At 40.6% G+C, this 23,883-nt stretch overlaps 3 protein-coding genes across 9 annotated transcripts in view; 2 read left to right on the top strand and 1 right to left on the bottom strand.

The window, feature by feature from the left end:
* Window positions 1–28: 28 nt before the first annotated feature.
* Window positions 29–15,531, top strand: ppp2r3c (protein phosphatase 2, regulatory subunit B'', gamma). 4 transcript variants are annotated; one of them, XM_061794684.1, is made up of 14 exons: window positions 29–262; window positions 355–479; window positions 717–821; window positions 2,741–2,853; window positions 3,137–3,234; window positions 4,135–4,205; window positions 4,642–4,774; window positions 6,800–6,855; window positions 9,267–9,342; window positions 9,571–9,707; window positions 9,901–10,038; window positions 10,168–10,227; window positions 10,298–10,497; window positions 15,400–15,531. In XM_061794684.1, exons 1-13 carry the CDS (start codon window positions 196–198, stop codon window positions 10,490–10,492), a joined length of 1,374 nt encoding a protein of 457 aa, XP_061650668.1. In that variant the 5' UTR covers window positions 29–195; the 3' UTR covers window positions 10,493–10,497; window positions 15,400–15,531. The 4 variants fall into 4 exon arrangements, with proteins under 4 accessions (XP_061650668.1, XP_061650667.1, XP_061650666.1 ...); XM_061794683.1 differs by having other exon boundaries at window positions 15,397–15,531; XM_061794682.1 differs by lacking the exon at window positions 15,400–15,531 and having other exon boundaries at window positions 10,298–10,653.
* A 950-nt stretch (window positions 15,532–16,481) lies between these two features.
* On the bottom strand, window positions 16,482–19,341 carry fam177a1 (family with sequence similarity 177 member A1). Its single transcript, XM_061794687.1, has 5 exons — window positions 19,184–19,341; window positions 18,568–18,747; window positions 18,269–18,335; window positions 17,136–17,233; window positions 16,482–17,054 (listed from the first exon to the last, which is right to left on the bottom strand). Exons 1-5 carry the CDS (start codon window positions 19,250–19,252, stop codon window positions 16,842–16,844), a joined length of 627 nt encoding a protein of 208 aa, XP_061650671.1. The 5' UTR covers window positions 19,253–19,341; the 3' UTR covers window positions 16,482–16,841.
* A 936-nt stretch (window positions 19,342–20,277) lies between these two features.
* ttc7b (tetratricopeptide repeat domain 7B) overlaps window positions 20,278–23,883 on the top strand; it is a 42,934-nt gene continuing 39,328 nt past the window's right edge. For 3 of the 4 annotated variants that reach the window (XM_061793723.1, XM_061793722.1, XM_061793725.1), the window contains exons 1-4: window positions 20,278–20,443; window positions 22,834–22,988; window positions 23,155–23,230; window positions 23,362–23,454. In XM_061793723.1, the coding sequence (XP_061649707.1) occupies window positions 20,323–20,443; window positions 22,834–22,988; window positions 23,155–23,230; window positions 23,362–23,454 (445 nt within the window). In that variant the 5' untranslated portion in view covers window positions 20,278–20,322. Of the gene's footprint in view, window positions 20,444–22,833; window positions 22,989–23,154; window positions 23,231–23,361; window positions 23,455–23,883 lie in introns of those variants that run through there. The other variant, XM_061793724.1, reaches the window with a different exon arrangement.

Raw genomic sequence — 23,883 nt, 5'->3', positions numbered from 1 at the left:
GTCTTTGAAACTAATGTTTATTTTGGAAGATTTAAAATTCAACAGGAAGCAGTCCGAATCACCGTTGAAAGCATTTAGGCTACTAATATCAACACATATGTACAGTATTTGATTACAGTATTTGTCCTGCTGTTTTCAACAACCAAGTTGCTCAAAACAATACGGATGTAGTTTTACAATCATTTGGAAGGAAAAATGGCGAAAGAAAATCGGACTGATTGGTCAGATATTTTGAAAAGGAGGTTAGCAAACTCAAACAGAGGTAAGTGATAAGGCTAGCTTAGGCTGATTGCCGTTTCAAATTCAGTGAACGATTAAGTTCCATTTTCCTCAAATCTTTTTCTTGTTGTCCAGATGAAAGAAGTGAAGAGGAAAAGAAATGTGAAGAAATGCAGCTGTTTAGCAAATATTATTCCGAATGGAAGGGCGGAAGTGACAAAAACAAATCTTACAAGAACATTCCTCGATTCTACTTTAGGGTATGAATCCCTCACATTCTTTGACGTCCATCTAATATGTTGTAAAATTGTTAGTAAGAGAGAGTAAACTTAATATCTTTGTCAAATACACGTTTTTAAGCCTTCACGTTGGAATCTTGAGTAAGAGCCCAGATCTTAAACTATGAGCTTTACTCTTAATTAATGACACTATTACTACTGATAAGTACACACTAAAGGTGCACTATTTGGAAAAAAAAGAGTGATGTCGATTGACAGCTACCAGCGGAGGAAGAAGTTTTACTCCAGAAACTGAGAGAAGAATCTCGAGCGGTCTTCCTCCAGAGGAAGAGCAGAGAGCTATTGGATCATGAGGAACTCCAGGTAGCACACATTCACTCTGCGTGTCAAAAGCATTTCAAAGGGCTGAGGAGAGAGTGACGAGAGCATATGGAGGATGCTAAACTGTTATTTCAGTGAATTGAGAATTTGAGCGCTAAGTTAAATCATTTGCAAATGGCAGAATTCCATCCATCCATTCATTTTATGTACCGCTTCTCCTAAATAGGGTCGCGGGCGTGCTGGAGCCTGTCCCAGCTAACTTTGGGCGAGAGGCGGGGTACATCCTGAACCGGTCGCCAGCCAATCGCAGGGCACATAGATACAAACAACCATTCACACTCACATTCACACCTACGGGAAATTTAGAGTCTTCAATCAACCTACCATGCATGTTTTTGGAATGTGGGAGGAAACCGGAGGACCTGGAGAAAACCCAGGCAGGCACGGGGAGAACATGTAAACTCCACAAGGCGGGGCCAGGATTTGAACCCCGGTCCGCAGAACTGTGAGGCAAATGTGCTAACCAGTCCATCACCGTGCTGCCAATGGCAGAATTAGTGTGTTAAAAGAGTAAGGAAAGTATTAAACGGGTGGGTTTGTGAGAAAGGGGAAAAGAACACCTACAGTAACACAAAACACAACAAAGGAGTGAGATGGAGAGAACTGTATGAAGGAATACAAGTGATGATTATGTCAGCTCAATCCTTTGGTACAGTACATTGCCCCCTTTGCAGAAGAAGAAGAACTGCTGGGTTGGGTAATTATCAAGTATGAAATATGAGACAGGAGTTAATTAAAGAAAACTGTAATCTAAGAGCTTTTGTTCATTTAGAAAACAATGTATATTCCTTGTTTTATGAAAACAAACAATGTAATGTAGATTGTAAGCCAAAGCAGTAATCATTACAGGTCATTGAGTGGTGGTCTGCCGCTAAACACAAAGATCATGTCCATATTGTTCAGTGGTGAACATCTTTATTTTACCACCTGTCATAAAGCCAGAAAACAAGTAGTTTAGTTTTGGTTTTTGAAAGATTAAAAAAATGTAAAGCTCTTGGTGTTTCACCCTATTGGTTTTGAACAGGAATGAGGAATTTCAAACTGAATTTCCCTTCAGGCAATGTCTTTGCTGCTGGCTGAAACCCTATCAGAAGCACTGCTCTACATTTACAACCTAAATTCTAATAATTGCATTTTTCTGTGGTTCTAATCGGTTGGTCAGAACAAGCCAACTAAGTCTAGCAAAACACGTCTTAAACGATGAGCATGCGTTAATACATTTCGTAATCAGCATCTCTGGTGAGTTTGTGATATATTTTATTTATTTTGTATGTTTTTGTTATTTTATTAGATACATATTGATTATGAACTGCGCCAGATGATGTATGTGGCACAGTGCTCTGTTATATTGCGTTTTTGTAAAATATTGACGGTTTGTATAGTACGTGATAGTGGTCATATTAAAATGTGGGTTACTTGTAGACCAAGTTAGGGACTTAAGTTAGATACCCAATGCACGCGCTAACACTGCCTTATTATACCCAAAAAGGTGTTCTTACTGTGCTTCTCTGAGAAGTCAGAAATTAATCAAGCTTAACACTCAACCGCATTTTTTTTTTATTCAGGAATTAATAATTATAATTTGTCATCTTAAGAAATGTGAGTGTGCTTTACTATCCTATTAGTGTTTTTTTTGGGGGGGGGGGCAGTGGTAAAACCTTTATATTGATGGATGGAATATAATTACATTTTAGCATTAAAAATACATAATTTTCATAATATTTCAAAAAGAGATTCTACATACTTGTATATTCACCATTGCAGAAACAAAGTATTTGGGTAATTTAAAATGCTGTTAATATAGGGTAGCTGCAGTATAAGCCTTACATTGAGTGGTGGAGGTCTTATGAATTTTTAATGAATTTGAATTTTTATTTCCTCCTTTCAATCACCATCTGTAGAATCTGTGGTTTCTGCTTGAGAAGCAACAGGTGCCTCCAGTGAATAGTGAAGAGGCCATGATCAGCTACGAAGCCTACCTGCAGGTGGGCGACATGGCCGGGCCCAAGTGCAAGTAAGTTCAAGGAAGCAGCAGTTTAGTAGTTGCTAACCCCATAAAGCAACCAAGGACTTGTGTTAATTCATTATTCATTTAGTTAATCATTTTTGGAAAATATACTCTATTAACGCTGTTCTAAAGTTATTATTAATTTTGCCTATTTATTTAACACAGCTCTTTATTATGGTTGTATTGAATTGTCTTGTGAGTACAACAGTTATTGAGCATATATTGATCCAAAGCAGTGATTTTACATGAGAAAAATCTCTCGGGACCCCTGTCCTCTCTTTTTCATCAGCAAATTCTTCACAGCGAGAGTATATGCCAAGCTGCTCCACAGCGACCCCTACGGCAGGATCTCTATCATGCAGTTCTTCAATTACGTCATGAGGAAAGGTCAGGATCTCTCATCGTCTTTGATTTTTTTTTTTTTACAATTCAGCAAATATACATAGATGTTCAAACAATGAAATGTTTTAGTTATTTCAATCTAGAGTGACAACAATTTACCTAAAGTATAATCTGCCAAGGCGGCATGGTGACCAACTGGTTAGCACAGATAAGCGGTACGGAAAATGAACGGATATTATGTCATATCGTGTAAAAGAAAAAAATTGTATACATATATATATGGCTGGGGCAACAATAAAACAAACATGACAGTGTACACCAATTTTTTTCTTCCTACCTTAGGTTTAATATCAATATTGCATATTGCTCAAAGATGCTTTACAATCAGAATCAGAATCAGAATAATCTTTATTTGCCAAGTATGTCCAAAACACACAAGGTCTGATATGATTGTAATGCATTATCACATAAATCTGACCACTCTGAATGAATACTCTTATTTTCTTTCAAGAACAGTGATATTTAGTCGTTCTCTTTTTTTTTTTTTTTTTTTTTTTTTAGAGAATAGAGGTTTTTTTTTCCAGGATAAAAGGCCTAATATTACAAGAAAAAAAGTCATATTTTTGAAATTCACTTTGACATGAAAAACATGACTTCATTCTCATAAGATTGACATTTTAACCCCACAAAATGCATCTTTGTTCCTGTAAAATAACTTTTTTTTTCTTGAAAAAAATTCTCAGAACTCACTGCAACTTTTTTTCCGCTTTTTTTTCTCTCCAAAATAGGCAACTTCTTAAATTCCTATGGCATTTAGGAGTTCACCTGGTGGTTATGTGTAATTGATGTTAGGATTATGAAGGGGTGCTTGGTAAACAATTCTCCTGTAAGGGTTCCCCAAACTCCAAGAAGTTTGTGAACCCCTGTTCTACTGTATGTGTCTAGTGTGGCTGCATCAGACCCGGATTGGCCTGAGTCTCTATGATGTGGCAGGACAGGGCTACCTCAGAGAGTCTGTAAGTATTTCCCTTTTAATTCCTTAGTGACAGAGCAGTCCGTTGCCTTTAAAGTGTAATAATAATAATAAAAGGCAGGACTCTGGCTGAGTTTGAATCTCTGCTCTGGCCTTCCTATGTGGACTTTGCATGTTCTCCCCGTGCCTGCGTAGGTTTTCTCCGGGCACTCCGGTTTCCTCCCACATCCCAAAAACATGCATGCTAGGTTAATTGAGGACTCTAAATTGCCCATAGGTGTGAATGTGAGTGCGAATGGTTGTTTGTTTATATGTGCCCTGCGATTGGCTGGCAACCAGTTCAGGGTGTACCCCGCCTCCTGCCCGATGATAGCTGGGATAGGCTCCAGCGCTCCCGTGACCCTTGTGAGGATGAGCGGCTCAGATAATGGATTGATGGATGGATTTTATAAAGAGGCTGATTTTTGTATTCTTTGTAGGATCTGGAGAACTATATATTGGAGTTGATCCCAACGCTACCTCAGTTGGATGGACTGGAGAAGTCTTTTTACTCTTTTTATGTCTGCACTGCTGTTCGCAAGTTTTTCTTTTTCCTTGACCCGCTACGTACTGGTGAGACACTACGTACAGTACATATGTGCTGAAATACGTACCACCAGAAACTGAGTTTGAATCATTTATTCTTGAATTTCACCTGTTAAACTTGAATAATTGCATTTAAAAACTGAATTTGAATCACATAATTTGTATTGTTTGATTTGAATCACTGCATTGAAAAACTGAATCTGAATAGAATAATTTTCTTATTAATTTGGAACTGAATTTCACTGAACATGAAACTGAGTGGAAGATTATGAAGTACAATTCAATTTCTCTGAAACTATTTAATCCTCACTGAAAATTCAACTCTATATTCACATAAAGTTTTCATAATTCAAATTCAGATGCCGGTCGTGGCTCTGGTTTTGGTCCCAGCGGAACCGCAAAGCACACGTAACATCGGTGACAAGAGCCGATGTGCTAGTACATCTTGTATTAATTAGGAAAGGCACCTACAATTATCTAATCTTCAACTTCAAATTTAGAAATGGCCAATAAAAATGGACAAATTCTGTGCCTAATATTTTCCTGGAGGATGGATGCATTTGGGATTAGCCTTTAAAGTTGGGAATAGTGAAAAATGAAGTGAAACAATGATTTTAGTCAATTCTTTTCAGGTGGCACAGCTTGAAGCAGGCATCAGGTGCAGGTGGAGATGGACCTGGCTCAAGTTAAGAGGCCAAAACAAAAAAGCAAAGAAATGAGGCAAATTTAATCTTAAATTTGTACATCAACATGTACTTGAGCGGTATAAATAAATGTTTTTTTGCGTGAAGAAAATTTGTTGATTTTGCCTTATTGTTGTGTTCCCTTCAGAGTCGTCCAGATTGCTTAATTTCAAGTAAAAAAAAAAAAATTACATTCTCTGCGCTCCCCTACAGTGTTTTTTGTTGTTGTTTTTTTTGGTCACGTTTTTCATGCCTTTGGTGTTTGCATGCCTGGTAAATATATGGTGAGGTATACTTTTAAGTTCCAGAAAACGGTCGTGGATGGCTTAAATAAGCATCGCTGTGTGCCACTTTGCACCGGATCAAGTCGCTAAAAGCAAATAGGGCTTTTTCAATGCGATGATTCAAATGAAAAACAATACAAATTCAAATTATGTGATTCTAATTCAGTTCTTTTAATGCAATTATTCAAATTCAGTGACTGAAATTCAATGATAAATTATTCAAATTCAGTTTCAGGTGTCACATATTTTAGCCCATAACTATGACTCCAGGATTAATTACTAATGATAGACCGTAAAGTCTGCTGAACGTTTCAACTGGGAGAATATGAGAGTAAACATTTACAGTTCTTGAACTGGATTCCAGAGGGGTTCTTGCTCTAAAAAACCTCCCCTGCCCCCCTTGCAAAAAAACCAAAAAAAACTCTGAATATACAAATAAAACTAGTTAAAGAAGGTTATTGCAAGGAAGTTACCAGTCTTGGATGAGATACTGCAGCCAGTTCCAGAAACCAATCTCTAGTACAGAGGAAGGGATTATTGATTAGCCCTGAGGAGAAGTGGTGGAAATATTGAATGAATAAAATACAAATAGAGGCCTGAGAGGGAAAAAGCATCACCAATATGGCGTGAATGTGAATAGTTGACTGTCTGTATGTGCTCTGTGACTGACTGACAATCTGTCCAGGGTAAACGTCTCATCCAAAGTCAACTAGGATAGGGTCTGAACAGGGTTATCCAGAGGCATAGAAGTTCTTTAGGTCATATTTGTCCTTTAAAATAATTGGTGTCGTTACTGATAACAAGAATCCCTGAAAGTTTCAAAAGGATTGTTTAGAGAAAAGCAAAAGAACTTTCCCTGTCTTTTGAAGTGACTGCACCAGCATGTTACGTTAAGTATTTTTAAGTAATTTACCAGTAAAACGAAAGTGTCACAAGTGTCTTGGTTTTAAGAACTAACTTCTCAAAACAACAATTACAGTGTGTGAAGTTAAACTGTGAGTGTTCATATAAATATTACAAACAATCTGCCTGTAATTTGACAGCAGTCTTCTCTTTTCTATACTCAATTAATTTTTCCTTTTCAGGAAAGATTAAAATCCAGGACATCTTGGCTTGCAGTTTTCTGGATGATTTATTAGAGGTATATTGTCTTGTTTTATCCAATGTTGTTCACAAATGTGTACAATTTAAAGCCATTAACGTACAAAAAGCTTAGTACTCATGTTTCTGATTTGTGTTTAACTATTAATTAAAAGGCACATGTTTTCAAATTGTTGCAGTACATTGTCTTGTAATTTGTGACAAACGTCAAACCAAAAGTATATACAATATACATTTGCAAGAAAAACTGAATAATTTTTTAATTACTCAAGTTTCTGTATAAATTGGTCATTGTAATGTGATCTTCATCTAAGTCACAACAATAGACACAGTTCTCCATTTATAGACAATTTGTCTTACCATGCACTCATGAACATCAAGACTTTTAGAGATACTGTACTTTTGTGACGCTTTTCCAGCTTCATGCAAGTTAATTCTTAATTATAGGTATTCTGTAAGCTCTTTTGTGCAAGGGCACACGGTTAACATCAGGCAGTGCTTTTTGAGCATAGAAAACTCAAAACTCTTAAGGGTAGGGCTGCACGATATTTGTTTGACTATCGGCATTGTGATGTAAGTGTGCGTAATAGTCACATCGCATGGTCTGCTGCGATGTTGGTGTTCTGGAATATACAGTCAATCAACTGTAGTATTAAAAGTGAACAGCAGAGGGACCTGTTTGGACATGCCAATAGAAAAAATGTACACCTGCTGAATTTCTTATTTCGCTCTTAATTATGAAACTACGCAGGCACGTGGCAGCTGCTCGAGTGCGTGAGGTGCATTCAGGGACACTGCTTAAATGGGAGTGAATGTATTCTTTTGTAATACAATACATGTAAAAATGGATTACGAGGAAAATTATTATTGGTATTAGAATGTTTTAGTTAAAACCCTGTACAATCACACTGTGATAATATGGAATGTATTTTGTTTTGTAATATAAGAACAGATAAATATTGTTGTTAATATAGTCAGCCATAGCTGCGAGAAATGCAAAGTTATCAATGTCTTTTCACCATCATTCCTGTCATACTGTGTTGTGTGTTTTTTTTTGCACATGAATGACAAAAGTCTTGTTTTTGTTTTATTTCCTCATTTTAAAAACACAATTCAAGCAACATGTTTTTCCTCATGTTTTTGAGATTGTAGCGTGAAAGCTGCAGCTGGCGACTAGTGTGGACTGAATTGGTGGCAACAATGGGGAAATAAAATGCTAGTATTTTGTGGGTAATAACTTGTCAGCAACATTAAAAAAAAAAGATTAACTTGTTCATTTTTGGACCAGTGAACTTAATTCAAAATGTTGAATTATGAACTGAACTGGTTCATTTTTGGAGTGAAGAACTGAACTGAAGAAAATGAACTTTCGCAACATTGATCCTGTATTATTTCACATCGCAATATATATTGCAGATTTTTTTTAAAATAGCAATGTAATTTTTTTCCAATATCGTGCAGCCCTAGTTAAGAGCCTGATTTACTAAAGGTTTGCACAGCGGTGCCAGCGTAGCACAGGCAAAATAAGAGGCGACAAGAACTTTTCCGCTCGTGTAAACATGTTTGAAATCCCAAAAACAAAAGATTATGTCAACATATTGTCTATTGAGGAATTTGGAGCCTCTGAACAATCGATCGACTGACTTGGGGCCAGTCACAAGAAGGAGTCATACCATAATGCCTATGACAAAATTATTTTCAACTCTGCATTTCCCTACGTCTGGGACATTTCAGGGCACTGTGACAATTGGTGCTGGCCACTTACAGAGCAGTTTTTCGGGTGTGCTGTGCCCAAGTTTTAAACGCATTATTACACGGGTACATTCAATTCACACGCACTCAAGGTGAACAAAACATGGTTTTTATGCGGTTGCTGGCTTTCCCAAATTATTGAAGCAATAGATTTCTTTTGTGTAACTGTTTGTTTGTCTTCCACTAACACTTCCAATTACATCACTTCAAACTTCAGTTTGCGCTTGTGGTGTACCTAAAGCGCAAAACCCTCTTTTAAACACGGCACTTTTACACCTGTTGCCAACTATTTGGGATCTTAGTAAAAGATTGCAATCTTAGACCACACACAACATGCCCACAAACAGCGCGCGCAATCTGTTGGCATGAACACGCAATTCCGCACGTTATTTGGGATCTTAGTAAATCAAGCCCTCAGTTGGCTGACGCTTAACTCCAATTAGTTTTTGGAGAAGTCATTAGCTTAGGGGTTAGCATACTTTTTCCACCCTGCGCTGTGAATGTTTTGCCCAATAAAAACATATATTGTCTGGCATGGTATTAGTTTTAGTAGACTGATCATCTTGCTGTAACTTAGATGGAGATCGTATCACATGTAGAAATCCAGGTAATACCAAAGGGTTCACATACGTTTTCTTGTAACTGTATATTTTTCTCATTAAATTCTGGTTTGTATCTGCCTTTCCTTTGTCTTTCCAGTTAAGAGATGAGGAATTGTCTAAAGAGAGTCAGGAGTCCAACTGGTTCTCAGCACCATCAGCTCTCAGAGTCTATGGTGGGTGAACATCTGTGTGTTGCGTATCTCTAGATCAAATACTGTATTAACATGAAACCATCCTTAGTGAAAATTATTTGTTTCCGGTGTTTGAATTTTGTATGGACGTATGTATTACATTGTATTCATTGGCTTTTAGAAACAAGGTAGTTTGAAGGTTATGGTGTTTAATCAGCTCGGCTTTTGTCCTGATATTTCTTTGCTGTAATCCATGTCTTTGTGTGACAGGCCAGTACCTCAACCTGGATAAGGACCACAACGGCATGTTGAGCAAGGAGGAGCTGTCACGCTATGGCACAGCCACCCTCACCTCAGTCTTCCTTGAACGAGTGTTTCAGGAGTGCCTCACTTATGACGGAGAAATGGTACATTTGTTATGTTATTTTTGCCATTAACACACACTCAAGTATCTCTTCCAAGAAGTACTACACTCCAATGGGCAGGTTGCTTTGCAGGCACATTTCTTCTTTCAATTTGGTAAAGACGAATTCTGTGTAACAATGTATGAAGAATATTTCTAAATTTGGGGTTGTGTTGTTTTCCTTTGTCCCTTTCCAGGATTATAAGACTTATTTAGACTTTGTGTTGGCCTTGGAAAACAAGAAAGAGCCAGCAGCACTGCAGTATATTTTTAAGCTTTTAGACATGGACAATCAAGGATACCTCAATGTCTTCTCCCTCAACTATTTCTTCAGGGTAAAAATCAAATGCCATCAAATAACCTATGATTAAGATGCCTATTTACCATATTCTATTTGTATGTGTGTATGCCATATCATAAATACATATTTTGGGACTGTAATTTCTTGTTTGTTATGTTGCTAGGCCATCCAGGATAAGATGAAAGTGCACTGTCAAGTGCCTGTCTCCTTCCAAGATGTTAAGGTAAACTCTGACACACAACCCAGTACATTCAGCTCATGTCAAGGAATTTTTAGCTGTACTATCTGTCCAGGATGAGATCTTTGACATGGTGAAGCCTAAAGACCCCTATAAGATCACGCTCCAGGACTTGGTGAACAGTTGCCAGGGTGACACGGTTACCAGCATCCTGATTGACCTCAATGGCTTCTGGACATATGAGAACAGAGAGGCGCCTGTTGCCAATGACAGCGACAGCACCAGCACAGCTAATAATGACGACTCCTAAACAAGGTGATCATTGCATTAGATGTTTGCACTCCTCACCACACAATATGTCTCTGATCAAGATTTGTGTATATCTTGATCTGTATTCCTCATTTTCCCTGTATAAAAGTACACACACTTTCTGAATTTTCCTAAATAAAAGTCTCTCCTGACAATACTGCAGCTTTATTACGTGCATCTTCTTCTTTTCCTTTCGGCTTGTCCCGTTAGGGGTCGCCACAGCGCGTCATCCTTTTCCATGAGAGCCTATCTCCTGCATCTTCCTCTCGAACACCAACTGCCATCATGTCTTCCCTCACGACATCCATCAACCTTCTCTTTGGTCTTCCTCTAGCTCTCTTGCCTGGCAGCTCCATCCTCATCATCCTTCTACCAATATACTCACTCTCTCTCCTCTGGACGTGTCCAAACCATTGAAGTCTGCTCGCTCTAACTTTGTCTCCAAAACATCGAACCTTGGCTGTCCCTCTGATGAGCTCATTTCTAATTTTATCCAACCTGGTCACTCCGAGAGCGAACCTCAACATCTTCATTTCCGCCACCTCCAGCTCTGCTTCCTGTTTTCTCTTCAGTGCCACTGTCTCTAATCCATACATCATGGCTGGCCTCACCACTGTTTTATAAACTTTGCCCTTCATCCTAGCAGAGACTCTTCTGTCACATAACACACCTGACACCTTCCTCCACCCGTTCCAACCTGCTTGGACCCGTTTCTTCACTTCCTGACCACACTCACCATTGCTCTGGACGGTTGACCCCAAGTATTTAAAGTCCTCTACCCTTGCCATCTCTTCTCCCTGTAGCCTCATTCTTCCCCCACCACCCCTCTCATTCATGCACATATATTCTGTTTTACTTCGGCTAATCTTCATTCCTCTTCTTTCCAGTGCATGCCTCCATCTTTCTAACTGTTCCTCCAGCTGCTCCCTGCTTTCACTGCAGATCACAATGTCATCTGCAAACATCATGGTCCACGGGGATTCCAGTCTAACCTCATCTGTCAGCCTATCCATCACCACTGCAAAAAGGAAGGGGCTCAGGGCTGATCCCTGATGCAGTCCCACGTCCACCTTAAATTCTTCTGTCACACCGACAGCACACCTCACCGCTGTTCTGCTGCCCTCGTACATGTCCTGTATTATTCTAACATACTATGTCACCCTATGTTCGTGCCTCTTCTGGAAAAAAGTGTTCACTACAGCCATTTGCATCCTTGTTGCAAAGTCTACCACCATCTGTCCCTCCAAGTTCCTTTCCTGGATACCGTACTTACCCATCACTTCTTCATCACCCTTATTACCTTCACCAACATGTCCATTACAATCTGCACCAATTACGACTCTCTCTCTGTCTGGGATGCTCAGAACTACATCATCTAGCTCCTTCCAGAATTTCTCTTTCACCTCTAGGTCACATCCTACCTGTGGGGCATAGCCACTAATCACATTACACATAACACCCTCAATTTCAAACTTCAGCCTCATCACTCGATCTGATACTCTTTTCACCTCCAAGACATTCTTAGCCAACTCTTCTTTTAAAATAACCCCGACTCCATTTCTCTTCCCATCTACACCATGGTAAAATAATTTAAACCCTCCCCCTAAACTTCTAGCCTTACTGCCTTTCCACCTGGTCTCCTGAACACACAATATATCAACCTTTCTCCTAATCATCATGTCAACCAACTCCCGAGATTTTCCTGTCATAGTCCCAACATTCAAAGTCCCCACATTCAGTTCTAGGCTCTGTGTTTTCCTCTTCTCTTTCTGCCAAAGAACCCGCTTTCCACCTCTTCTTCTTCTTCTTCTTTGACTTCGACTTCGACCCACAGTAGCTGAATTTCCCACAGCGCCCTGCAGGTTGACGGCGCCGGTGGCGGACGTTGTTAACCCGGGCCACGACCGATCCGGTATGGAATTCTTTGGATGAACGCTCATATTTGTTTGGCAAGGTTTTAAGCCGGATGCCCTTCCTGACGCAACCCTCTGCATTTATCCGGGCTTGGGACCGGCCTACAGTTTGCACTGACTTGTGCCCCCCATAGGGCTGCATTAGCTTTATTACGTGCATAAGCCAGTCCAAAAAAAGGTCACTCTCCAAATGTTTCATTTCACAGTATTTTTACTTCCAAGTACAACCCCAATTCCAATGAAGTTGGGACGTTGTGTTAAACATAAATAAAAACAGAATACAGTGATTTGCAAATAATGTTCAACCTATATTTAATTGAATACACTACAAAGACAGATGTGAATTAATGCCTTTGCTCAAAATGATCAATCCAAAAGGTCCATATTTCTCGTTTATAAGGGCTACTTTACTAAATTAGTAAAACATTTAATTGATTATCAATAAAGGATCAGCATAGAAATTATCTTCAGTTGAGGATGTGGAGCACTAGCTTTAATATACAACACTGTGAATAAGTATTGCCCTCCCTTCTCAGATTCTTATATTTTTGCATAATCTCCCCACTTTAATGTTTAAGATCATCAAACAAATATAACCCAAGTGAACTTCAAATGTTGTTTTTAAATGGTGATTAAGGAAATAAAACTTCGACGTTACCTGGCCCTGTGCGAAAAAGTAATTACCCCCCTTGTTAAATCAAGAATAAATTGTGGCTAACCACAATTTTTGGTTAATTTTCACTGATCACACCCAAGCCTGATAACCTCCAGACACGTTCAATCAAGAAATCACTTAAACAGAATTTGTCCCAATAAAATCAAGTTGGGCAAAAGATCTGAAAAAGCTGCAACAAAATGACACGATCAAAAGAAATTCCTGAACAGTCAACAAATAAAGTAATTGGGTGGGGGGGGGGGGGCATTCAATATCTAACCAAGAGAACAAGATGAGAGAGAGGACAGAAAAGGACAGGACAGGATGTGGGAAATGAGCAAGGCAGTGCTCCTGCTGAGTGGTGCGGTGGGATGCTTTTACATTGTCTAAACACCTGTAAGAACCTGTGAATTGATCTGTTAGTATCTTCTTCTTCTTCTTTTCCTTTCGGCTTGTCCCGTTAGGGGTCGCCACAGCGCGTCATCCTTTTCCATGAGAGCCTATCTCCTGCATCCTCCTCTCGAACACCAACTGCCATCATGTCTTCCCTCACGACATCCATCAACCTTCTCTTTGGTCTTCCTCTAGCTCTCTTGCCTGGCAGCTCCATCGTCATCATCCTTCTACCAATATACTCACTCTCTCTCCTCTGGACGTGTCCAAACCATTGAAGTCTGCTCTCTCTAACTTTGTCTCCAAAACATCGAACCTCGGCTGTCCCTCTGATGAGCTCATTTCTAATTTTATCCAACCTGGTCACTCCGAGAGCGAACCTCAACATCTTCATTTCCGCCACCTCCAGCTCTGCTTCCTGTTTTCTCTTCAGTGCCACTGTCTCTAATCCATACATCATGGCTGGCCTCACCACTGTTTTATAAACTTTGCCCTTCATCCTAGCAGAGACTCTTCTGTCACATAACACACCTGACACCTTCCTCCACCCGTTCCAACCTGCTTGGACCCGTTTCTTCACTTCCTGACCACACTCACCATTGCTCTGGACAGTTGACCCCAAGTCTACCCTTGCCATCTCTTCTCCCTGTAGCCTCATTCTTCCCCCACCACCCCTCTCATTCATGCACATATATTCTGTTTTACTTCGGCTAATCTTCATTCCTCTTCTTTCCAGTGCATGCCTCCATCTTTCTAACTGTTCCTCCAGCTGCTCCCTGCTTTCACTGCAGATCACAATGTCATCTGCAAACATCATGGTCCACGGGGATTCCAGTCTAACCTCATCTGTCAGCCTATCCATCACCACTGCAAAAAGGAAGGGGCTCAGGGCTGATCCCTGATGCAGTCCCACGTCCACCTTAAATTCTTCTGTCACACCGACAGCACACCTCACCGCTGTTCTGCTGCCCTCGTACATGTCCTGTATTATTCTAACATACTTCTCTGCCACTCCAGACTTCCGCATGCAGTACCACAGTTCCTCTCTGGGTACTCTGTCATAGGCTTTCTCTAGATCTACAAAGACACAATGTAGCTCCTTCTGACCTTCTCTGTACTTTTCCATCAACATCCTCAAGGCAAATAATGCATCTGTGGTACTCTTTCTAGGCATGAAACCATACTGTTGCTCGCAAATACTCACTTCTGTCCTGAGTCTAGCCTCCACTACTCTTTCCCATAACTTCATTGTGTGGCTCATCAACTTTATTCCTCTATAGTTGCCACAGCTCTGCACATCACCTTTGTTCTTAAAAATGGGCACCAGTACACTTTTCCTCCATTCCTCAGGCATCTTCTCACGCACTAGAATTCTATTGAACAAGCTGGTCAAAAACTCCACAGCCACCTCTCCTAGATGCTTCCATACCTCCACAGGAATGTCATCAGGACCAACTGCCTTTCCATTTTTCATTCTCTTTAATGCCTTTCTAACTTCCCCCTTACTAATCATTGCCACTTCCCGGTCCACCACACTTGCCTCTTCTACTCTCCCTTCTCTATCATTTTCCTCATTCATCAACTCCTCGAAGTATTCTTTCCATCTACCTAGCACACTGCTGGCACCAGTCAACATATTTCCATCTCTATCCTTAATCACCCTAACCTGCTGCACATCCTTCCCATCTCTATCCCTCTGTCTGGCCAGCCTGTATAGATCCTTTTCTCCTTCTTTAGTGTCCAACCTGCCATACATGTCATCATATGCCTCTTGTTTTGCCTTTGCCACCTCTACCTTTGCCCTGTGTCGCATCTCAATGTATTCCTTTCGCCTCTCCTCGGTCCTCTCAGTGTCCCACTTCTTCTTAGCTAACCGCTTTCCTTGTATGATTTCCTGTACTGTGAGGTTCCACCACCAAGTCTCCTTCTCTCCTTTCCTGCCAGAAGATACACCAAGTACTCTCCTGCCTGCTTCTCTGATCACCTTGGCTGCAGTGGTCCAGTCTTCTGGAATCTCTTCCCGTCCACCGAGAGCCTGTATCACCTCTTCCCGAAAAGCTGCACAACACTCGTCCTGTCTCAGCTTCCACCACATGGTTCTCTTCTCTGCCTTTGTCTTCCTAATTTTCCTCCCCACCACCAGAGTCATCTTACACACCACCATCCTATGCTGTCTAGCCACACTCTCCCCTACCACTACCTTACAGTTGGTAACTTCCTTCAGATTACATCGTCTGCACAAGATGTAATCCACCTGTGTGCTTCTACCTCCGCTCTTGTAGGTCACCCTATGTTTGTGCCTCTTCTGGAAAAAAGTGTTCACTACAGCCATTTGCATCCTTGTTGCAAAGTCTACCACCATCTGTCCCTCCAAGTTCCTTTCCTGGATACCGTACTTACCCATCACTTCTTCATCACCCTTATTACCTTCACCAACATGTCCATTACAATCTGCACCAATTACGACTCTCTCTCTGTCTGGGATGCTCAGAACTACATCATCTAGCTCCTTCCAGAAATCTATGTTATTAGTGGTCCCAGCACAAGCAAAGCCTATAGCGTGTCTATCAAACTTATTAGTGAATGAACACCATATCACATGCATGTGTACGGAGTTGCTGAGCCGGCATATTGAGAGGAAGGGTGGGCCCCGGGCCCTCCACCCGCAAGGGGGGGGCCAAGCCAGTGAGCCCGTCCAGCGGGGGACCCAACCAGGGGGACGTCACCCACTCCCCAGGACGGTCCCCAGCCCAACCAAAGCGGCACGACCAGTCCCAAAGGGAGAGGCAAGGCCGCCGCACCACTGCCTCCCCAACCCCTCCACCTAGTTTTTGTTTTTTTTAATTGTCCTATATTTCCACCTCGGTTTTGATTTGGGGCTTACTATTCTACTGTAGTGTAATGGTGGTACTTGTAAAGCAGAGTATTTTTTGAGGTGGTACTCAAGTCTACTACTGTACGGCCTAGCTTCTCAATAATCATAATGCCGTTCCTTTTTATCAGCCACCTCAGGCAAAACAAATGACAGCAATGATAGAAGCAGCTTTATTTTGAAATGAAAACCTGATTAAAAAACTGAAATCCTGTGGATGAATGGATGACATCATATAGTCAAGATGCATAGACAGTATATAGGCACTGATATTTCTGAAATGGATTGCAATCTTGTATTTCTGTTACCATTATCCTTGTGTTATAAAAATCCAGCTCTAATCACCACAAATCACAGATGCTAATGCCAATGCAGAAACATCGTCTTTTTTCCTGCACCGATTACGGAATCCTGTTTTAACAAAATACGAGCATAAAAAAATAACTATTATTATTATTAATAATGATTACAATTACATTAGCATTCATCCTAGTTGCAAATAAGAGTGTTTGTGTTGTCAGGTGGGGAGAGCACAAGGTGTTCTGTTGTCGGGAGTGTTGAGAGGTGCTTCAGGCTTGTGGTCAAAGGAAGCATTTAAAAAGGATGCTCCTAATGCTTCAGGCTGCTCAATGGTAAGCGGCGCAGGATCCTTCTTGTCGCTCCTCTGCTGCTCTGCAAATTGACGCTCTGCCTCATCAGCCAGACGGTTCTCCTCCTCCTCTTCCTCCTGCTGCAGGACAGCAACATAGTATACGCTACTGTCAATTGCTGTAATGCTATTCATACGAAAAGGAAAAGGGATTTCACCTACCTCTTTCTTTATGCGGTAGTACTCGTCTATAGCATACTGGTATTTAGGAGCGGTAATACCGAAAAGAGAGGCAAGTTTCTCTCCCATGTAGTCACACACTGAAGGACACACGTACAAAATGTAAAAAAAAAAAAAAAAATGTCTGTCATCTGGTTGTGATTTGACAGAAATACGACAATTTTATTCAGTCTTGGCTGTTGTAAAAATAGTATTTTTGTAATCATATCATGTGTGGATCTCTCTGAAATTTAAAGCCAACATCTTTGCAAGATGGCGGCACGGTGGACAACTGGTTTGCACATCTGCCTCACAGTTCTGAAGATCGGGGTACACATCCCAGCCCCCACCTGTGTGGAGCTTGCATGTTGTCCACATGCCGGCGTGGGTTTTCTCTGGGTTCTCTGGTTTCCTCCCACATCCCAAAAACATGCGTGGTAGGTTTATTGAAGACTCTAAATTGCCCGTAGGTGTGAATGTGAGTGCGAATGGCTGTTTGTTTGTATGTGCCCTGCAATTGGCTGGCGACTAGTTCAAGGTGTACCCCGCCCCTCGCCCAAAGATAGCTGGGATAAGCTCCAGCACGCCCGCGACCCTAGTGAGGATAAGTGGTAAAGAAAATGGATGGATGGCAAATTCTTGAAATGTCACTAGTCTACCACATTTTTTCCACTTGATGACTGTCTCCACTGCGTTCCATGGAACAATTAAAGCCTTGAAAACTTGTGTACCCTTCTCCTGACTGATCCCTCTGATGCTAAGGTTGCTCTCAGATGTGACTGCAAAAATGTCAAGAAGTCTACTCGAACATCTGAACTGTATTTGGGGTTAACCGGAGGCACTGTAAATGGTGGAAGGTGTGTGCTGACTCCCATTTAACATTGAATATGATTGGTTACGGAACACAACCACATTCCCAGTTATAAGAGGGCTATCTCAGTTGGCAGTTTATTTCTGATTGTACAGGTTACAGGTCACATTATTGGTGGAAAAAGTTCTGAAATGATTAAGCTTTGTTTTCCTTTTTTATTCATCTCTCAAAAAGCTGGCAAACAGGGGTGTAGACTTTTTATACTCACTCTATAACAATCTCTAGTGTGACAAAAAAATTTAAAGGTCCATGTGGACAGTGTTACCTGAGATAGTTGAGGTGGCCATTCTCCACAAGTGTAACCACAAGTATGGTCCCCAGGTCAGATTTGACTAGAACACAAATGCAGGGGAATCTTAGAACAAAGTGGCAATAAGGATTGGTTTCTTTCTTTCACAAGATCACTCCGAGAGATGAATATAAACTCTTAAAATAATCACATAAAAAGCATTTATGCTATGAGAATATGGTTAAAGCTATCTAAAAAAAAAAATGCACACAGAAATGGGGGTGGTTGTCTCACAAACTACATTAGTGAAATGTAACTTATTGATGTCCACTTACCGCATCGACAGTAACCACTTTTTCCTCCACGGGCTCTTCTTCCTCTTCATCAGTGCTGTACTCCTCCATTGTCTCACCACTAGCAAAGTGGATGGTTCTGCGGGGAAGCTTAACGCTTCCCTTCCTGTCCCCTGAGATGCCCATCTCCACTCTCTCCACGTCTTCCGCCCCTTCTGGCCTCTTTAACAGTTACATGAACAAACCCCTCTTAATGTACCGTTTAGCATCTACAGTATTGTAGTACCAATTGCAATCACTTTTTTATGGCCATCTAATTGACATGATCTCAAGTGACACTATAGCTTACGTTTCAAAAATACATATATTTTACTGTATGACCACAGAGGCTAGAACGAAAACAAAGCCAAATAATTTAAAAAAAAAAAAAAAACATTACAAAAAGTTGAGGGAAAACGCAACTGATCATTTGAACTGATTGTACTTACGCCTACTCGTTCCAATTTGGCATTAAACCCAACAAGAAACATTATTCGGGCGATTTCACACGGTTAACACAAGCTAAGGAAGTGAATCACAAAAATTGTATAAAGGCGTTACAGTAGTCTGCTATCACCCACGTAACCACAACATAAAACGTGGCCTTGCGTAGACTCACCTTATCAGCTTCCATAGTTCGTCCCAAGGAAACGTTAACATTGGTTAAATACAATAACAAGTCTGCCATATCACTAAGCACACCTAGCTTGGCAGAAACAGCAACCTAAGATGTTGTTACCATAGATATGACTTATAAGTAGCTCGGACACGCACATTTGAGCTGCGTGCCTACGGGGACGCTCAGCTAGTGGGGGCAAAATGTCAGCACATTCCATGTTTGTGGAAGGCACGAAAATCAAAATATCAAGGATGCATATTGTGCTGCACTCCGTAGCACACAACGCCGTACAATCATAACAAGGGAACTGAGAATAACCTTTCATAAGTCAGATTTGTATTTTGTTTTTTTTTGGGGGGGGGGGGGGTATCTTTTCAAATGTTATGTATTGATAGCACATGATTTGACGTTAACAAAAGATTAAACCATGAAAATCGGTAGAGAAATGAGAAAGATGACTAATTTTCTATGTCCATGATTGCCTTTTATGGCATCGTTGTCCCCGCCAACGTGGTCGACACGTAAGCGCGTGGTTTAGCGGGGCTGCTCCAGCAGCGCACCTGCTTATCTAGTCTACTTTTCCTATCTGTGGTTGTTATTTGCTACAGACGTCATAGACTAAAGTTGGCCCGAATGTTATCAATTCATGCCGATGCCCGCAATTTTCGCAAAATGAAAATATTATTTTCTACAGCTTCTGTCAGTCAGGAATCGTGATAATAATTCACAAAAACACGATATTAATTTCAGACAATATATTGTGAAATTGGAAATATAAACAGTCGTTAATTTTGGAAGCTTTACTCTTACTTTCTCAGGGGTCCCACATCACATAGACAACCACAGTGCCTCTACCGTTGAGTAGGGGTTACTACAGATCAATTTCCATCACAGAACTCTTTATGCAGGCGCTGCTGATGGGTCCGGTCCAACGTCCAAGTTACACAATCCACTAAACGCAATTTCCTTGAATTTGTGATATGCGAGTAGAAAATAAAATGTAAAAACACGGAGCATATGTGCTTTAATTTGAAAGACCCAACCGGAAGCTTAGTAGTTGCGTGTACGGTGACTTGACCGCTACACGTCAAAAGCGATTCTTTGGTGTTTTGTGGTCCAAGCAGAAGCCGCTCACCAAAATGACAGCAAAGAAGTCTGGCTCACGACTGGAGACCGAGATAGAGCGGTGCCGTTCAGAGGGACAGTGGGATAAGATACCGGAGTTGGTTCGACAACTCTCGGCTAAGTTGATATCAAACGGTAAGATGTATTTTTATTCAGTCAAATGTACAAGAGGCCTTCCTCCCTATCGGAATCCTCTTTCTGTACTTCCTGACAGAGGAAGACGTTGGTAGGGCAATTCCACATCTCTTCTTATGATGGCTAACGCTAAAGTCCTCGCGGCATAACGCACATATGACCTAAATGATAGCAAAAGGATATACATATGTTGCTACCCACTACTTCAATTTAGTTGTGAGTGCAGAATTGTACGAAAGACTAGTATCCAGATCAAGTTCGTCTAGTTTCCACTATACGCTACTACCTGCTTCCCAAGATTGAGAACGAATATGGGAAGTTCTATTCATGCTAAAGTAATTGAAAGTCACCTTTGTAATATTTAGTGCTGTGAATAAAAGAGATCTACAATGCCCGCATTGTGCACATTCGGTTATTTTTCCTGCTCAAAATTGAAATGTACCTAACAATCTCCATAGCAAATCAAGCACTTGCTTGCAAATATATTTTCAACACCCAATTGCATTACGATGTCTTGTATCGTAATCTCTTTTAGTCACAAAGCAATTGTGCAGTGGTACCCCTGAAAATGGCAAAATCGTCGGTTATTCTGAAATATTGATTTCTAAATGTCCTTGAAAATGCCTTTTTGGAATGCAACTTACTTATAATAATGATGAGCTCCAGTCTGGGATCAGCAAAAGGATTAGTTGTCATAATTCCAGTTGGTATGTTTATAAGCACAGTAGGAGCTGTCATGCTCAGCTAATAGTGTTTGTCAGTATGGGGATAGAGTGGTTAACACAATTGCCTCAAAGCAAGAAGGTCCCCAGTTTGATTATACATCATAACACATGACTTGGGGCCTTTCTGTGTGGAGTTTGCATGGTCTCTCCCGTTACCTGTCTGGGTGTTCTCTGGTTTCCTGCCACATTGTGCAAGGTTCATTTTAGGGTTGGGTATCAAGAATCGAGAACCGATTAAAAAGGAACCGAGACTAACGTCCTGGTTCTCCCGGAACCGTTGAAATTTAAAAATTTCGGTTCCTAGTTTCGATGCCTAGTCCTCCAGCCGTGAAGAAGAAGAAGAAGTGGTGAAAAACAACGAAGAAGCGGCGTAAACCAACGGAGAAGAACGCACACGATGACGTGCCTGTGCCCAACAGCGGCGGCGAACAAAAGTGTGTCTTAACTTTGTTCAATTTAATGACCAGTCGCCTCAGTGCAACACTTGGAATAAGATTATATTGTGCAAAGGAGGCTTTTATGGTGTGTGACGCGCTCCGAGCCTCAGCATGCACCGCGCGGTGTAGTGAAGCTCAGTCAACTGGGTGAGAGAATCAATAAAATACGTCTATGCAAACATTGAGACAGCTAACAATGTAAACGGTTGCTTGCACTTTTGCACTGATGTTATTTAGCGCTTATTTTAGTCTTCAACGTAAGAGCCGATTATTGGGCTAAAACGTCACCGTAGCAACTTTACATCACAACGAATTGGGACAAAATTCACACAAACGTCTCACTGTATCGCAAACGCTAACCTTGTGCTTCATCGGTGGGTAAGGAAAGGAATCCACGTTTTATAGCATTTGGTACCATCCATTAAAAACAATAAAAATAAAAAATCACCGGTGCCGTGTGAAGTTACTTTTTGTGCCAAAATGCTGAGTTCCGGTGCGTACCCTTCAAAATAATAGACTACAAGCTTAAAACAGGAAGTCAAGTTACAACTTACATATATAAAACATTTTGACGAGATGAAACCGTCCCAAATAACTATTTTAACAATGCTATATTTAACTTTTAGCTGAAACATTAATTACTGAATATTAAATCAATTGGGTTAGTTCCACACACATTGCCCTTTAGTTCATCGGTTTGATATTAATACGGGTTATAAAGAACGTGGAGTCAAATGTTCATTTTAGTCTATGCTGTGGGCTGCTAAGAAAATGGATCTTCATAATTTGGACACCCTTTATTTAAACCATGCAAACTTTTTTGACCCAGCCCCCTAAATGAATCGGAATTGAGGATCGTTTGGAACTGGAATTGCTCAAATTCAAACGATGTCCAACCCTAGTTCATTTCATGTCAAGGTGCGGTCAAGATCGGGATGAGCTCCCTGTGCACAGCATGCATGCAGTTGCTGCACGGTGTTCCTCAGGGATGGGTTATAGACACACAGCAAAGTATCTGTAGCATTTTACCTTTTACTTGCAAGTTGACACTTTAGTCATGAGAATGTTCTTTAACTGTTGCCATGACTTAATTCTATCAGATTCTATTTCTATTTGATCAGATCGATTAACCAACCATAACTTACTGTCTTTCAATCCATTCAATCAGAGGAGGGGTCGCCAGCCAATGATTAACTTATTTTTTTAACAAACTGTTTGATGTGTTCAGATGACCTCGGAGAGTTGTTGTTGGGGGAATGCAAGCTTCTGACATACCTGAAGGAGAATCCAATTAAACAGGGCGCGAGTCCGAGGGGTCCACGACCAAAACTGGTAGAGGTCAGGAAGCACCTCACTGCTGCTCTGGACAGAGGAAACCTCAAGGTGACCATCAATGGCGAGATGGGACACAAATGGACAGACTATATATTGTAGACGTAGAAAGACTTTGCATCTTGATTGCTATTCCACTTTCTTGATGTGTTCAGATAATTTAAGAATCCAGTCTACCAATGTTTGAACTTTCAAATGTATGTCGTCTGCTTTCCAGGCTGATTACCTCCAGGAAGCGAGTCTTCTCATGGCCAAACTCAGTTATGTCGAGGCAGAATACAGAGACGCCTTAGGTCACAAACTGTTATCCTTCAGACTAAATACAAGCATTCTAGATTTTTTTTTTTTTTTTTACTTCATTTTTTTCTATTATTAAAAAGCCCTGAGATATATTTGTGAGGTAACAAGAGTTAATTCTTTGCAGGTCACTATAACAGGGTGAATATGGATGACATGCAGCTGGCGGGAGCTCCAGTATATAGGCTTTCTATGATAGCAGAAGCCTATGCCACTAAAGGTACACAAACACAAGCATTGTTTGACTTGCTGTGGCCTGAAGTGGCTTTGGAAAACAATAACATTTCCACCGACCGGCTACAAAAGCTGTTGAATCAGAAGAAGAATCACAATCATCTATAATGGCAGATATGTCAAACACAAAAGGAATTTGTCACCAGTTGTTGGTGTCCTATAGCAAAAATGATACAGTAATAAGATATACTTTTAGGACATACACACAAATCTACAAAGTACAGAGTCATTGAAAAATTCAAAATGTGTACATCTTCTTACAAACCCTAATTCCAATGAAGATCAGACATTGTGTAAAACAAAAACAGAACACAATGATTTCCAACCTATATTTAATTGAATACGCTACAAAGACGAGATATTTCATGTTCAAAGTGATCAACTTTGTTTTGTTGCGAATAGTCACTCATTTTGA

This window comes from Phyllopteryx taeniolatus, chromosome 13 (assembly GCF_024500385.1).
Source record: "Phyllopteryx taeniolatus isolate TA_2022b chromosome 13, UOR_Ptae_1.2, whole genome shotgun sequence".
In the NCBI taxonomy this organism is placed as follows: Eukaryota; Metazoa; Chordata; class Actinopteri; order Syngnathiformes; family Syngnathidae; genus Phyllopteryx; species Phyllopteryx taeniolatus.
The sequence above is the reverse complement of the archived record's forward strand: the minus strand, read 5'-3'. Positions and strand labels throughout refer to the sequence as shown.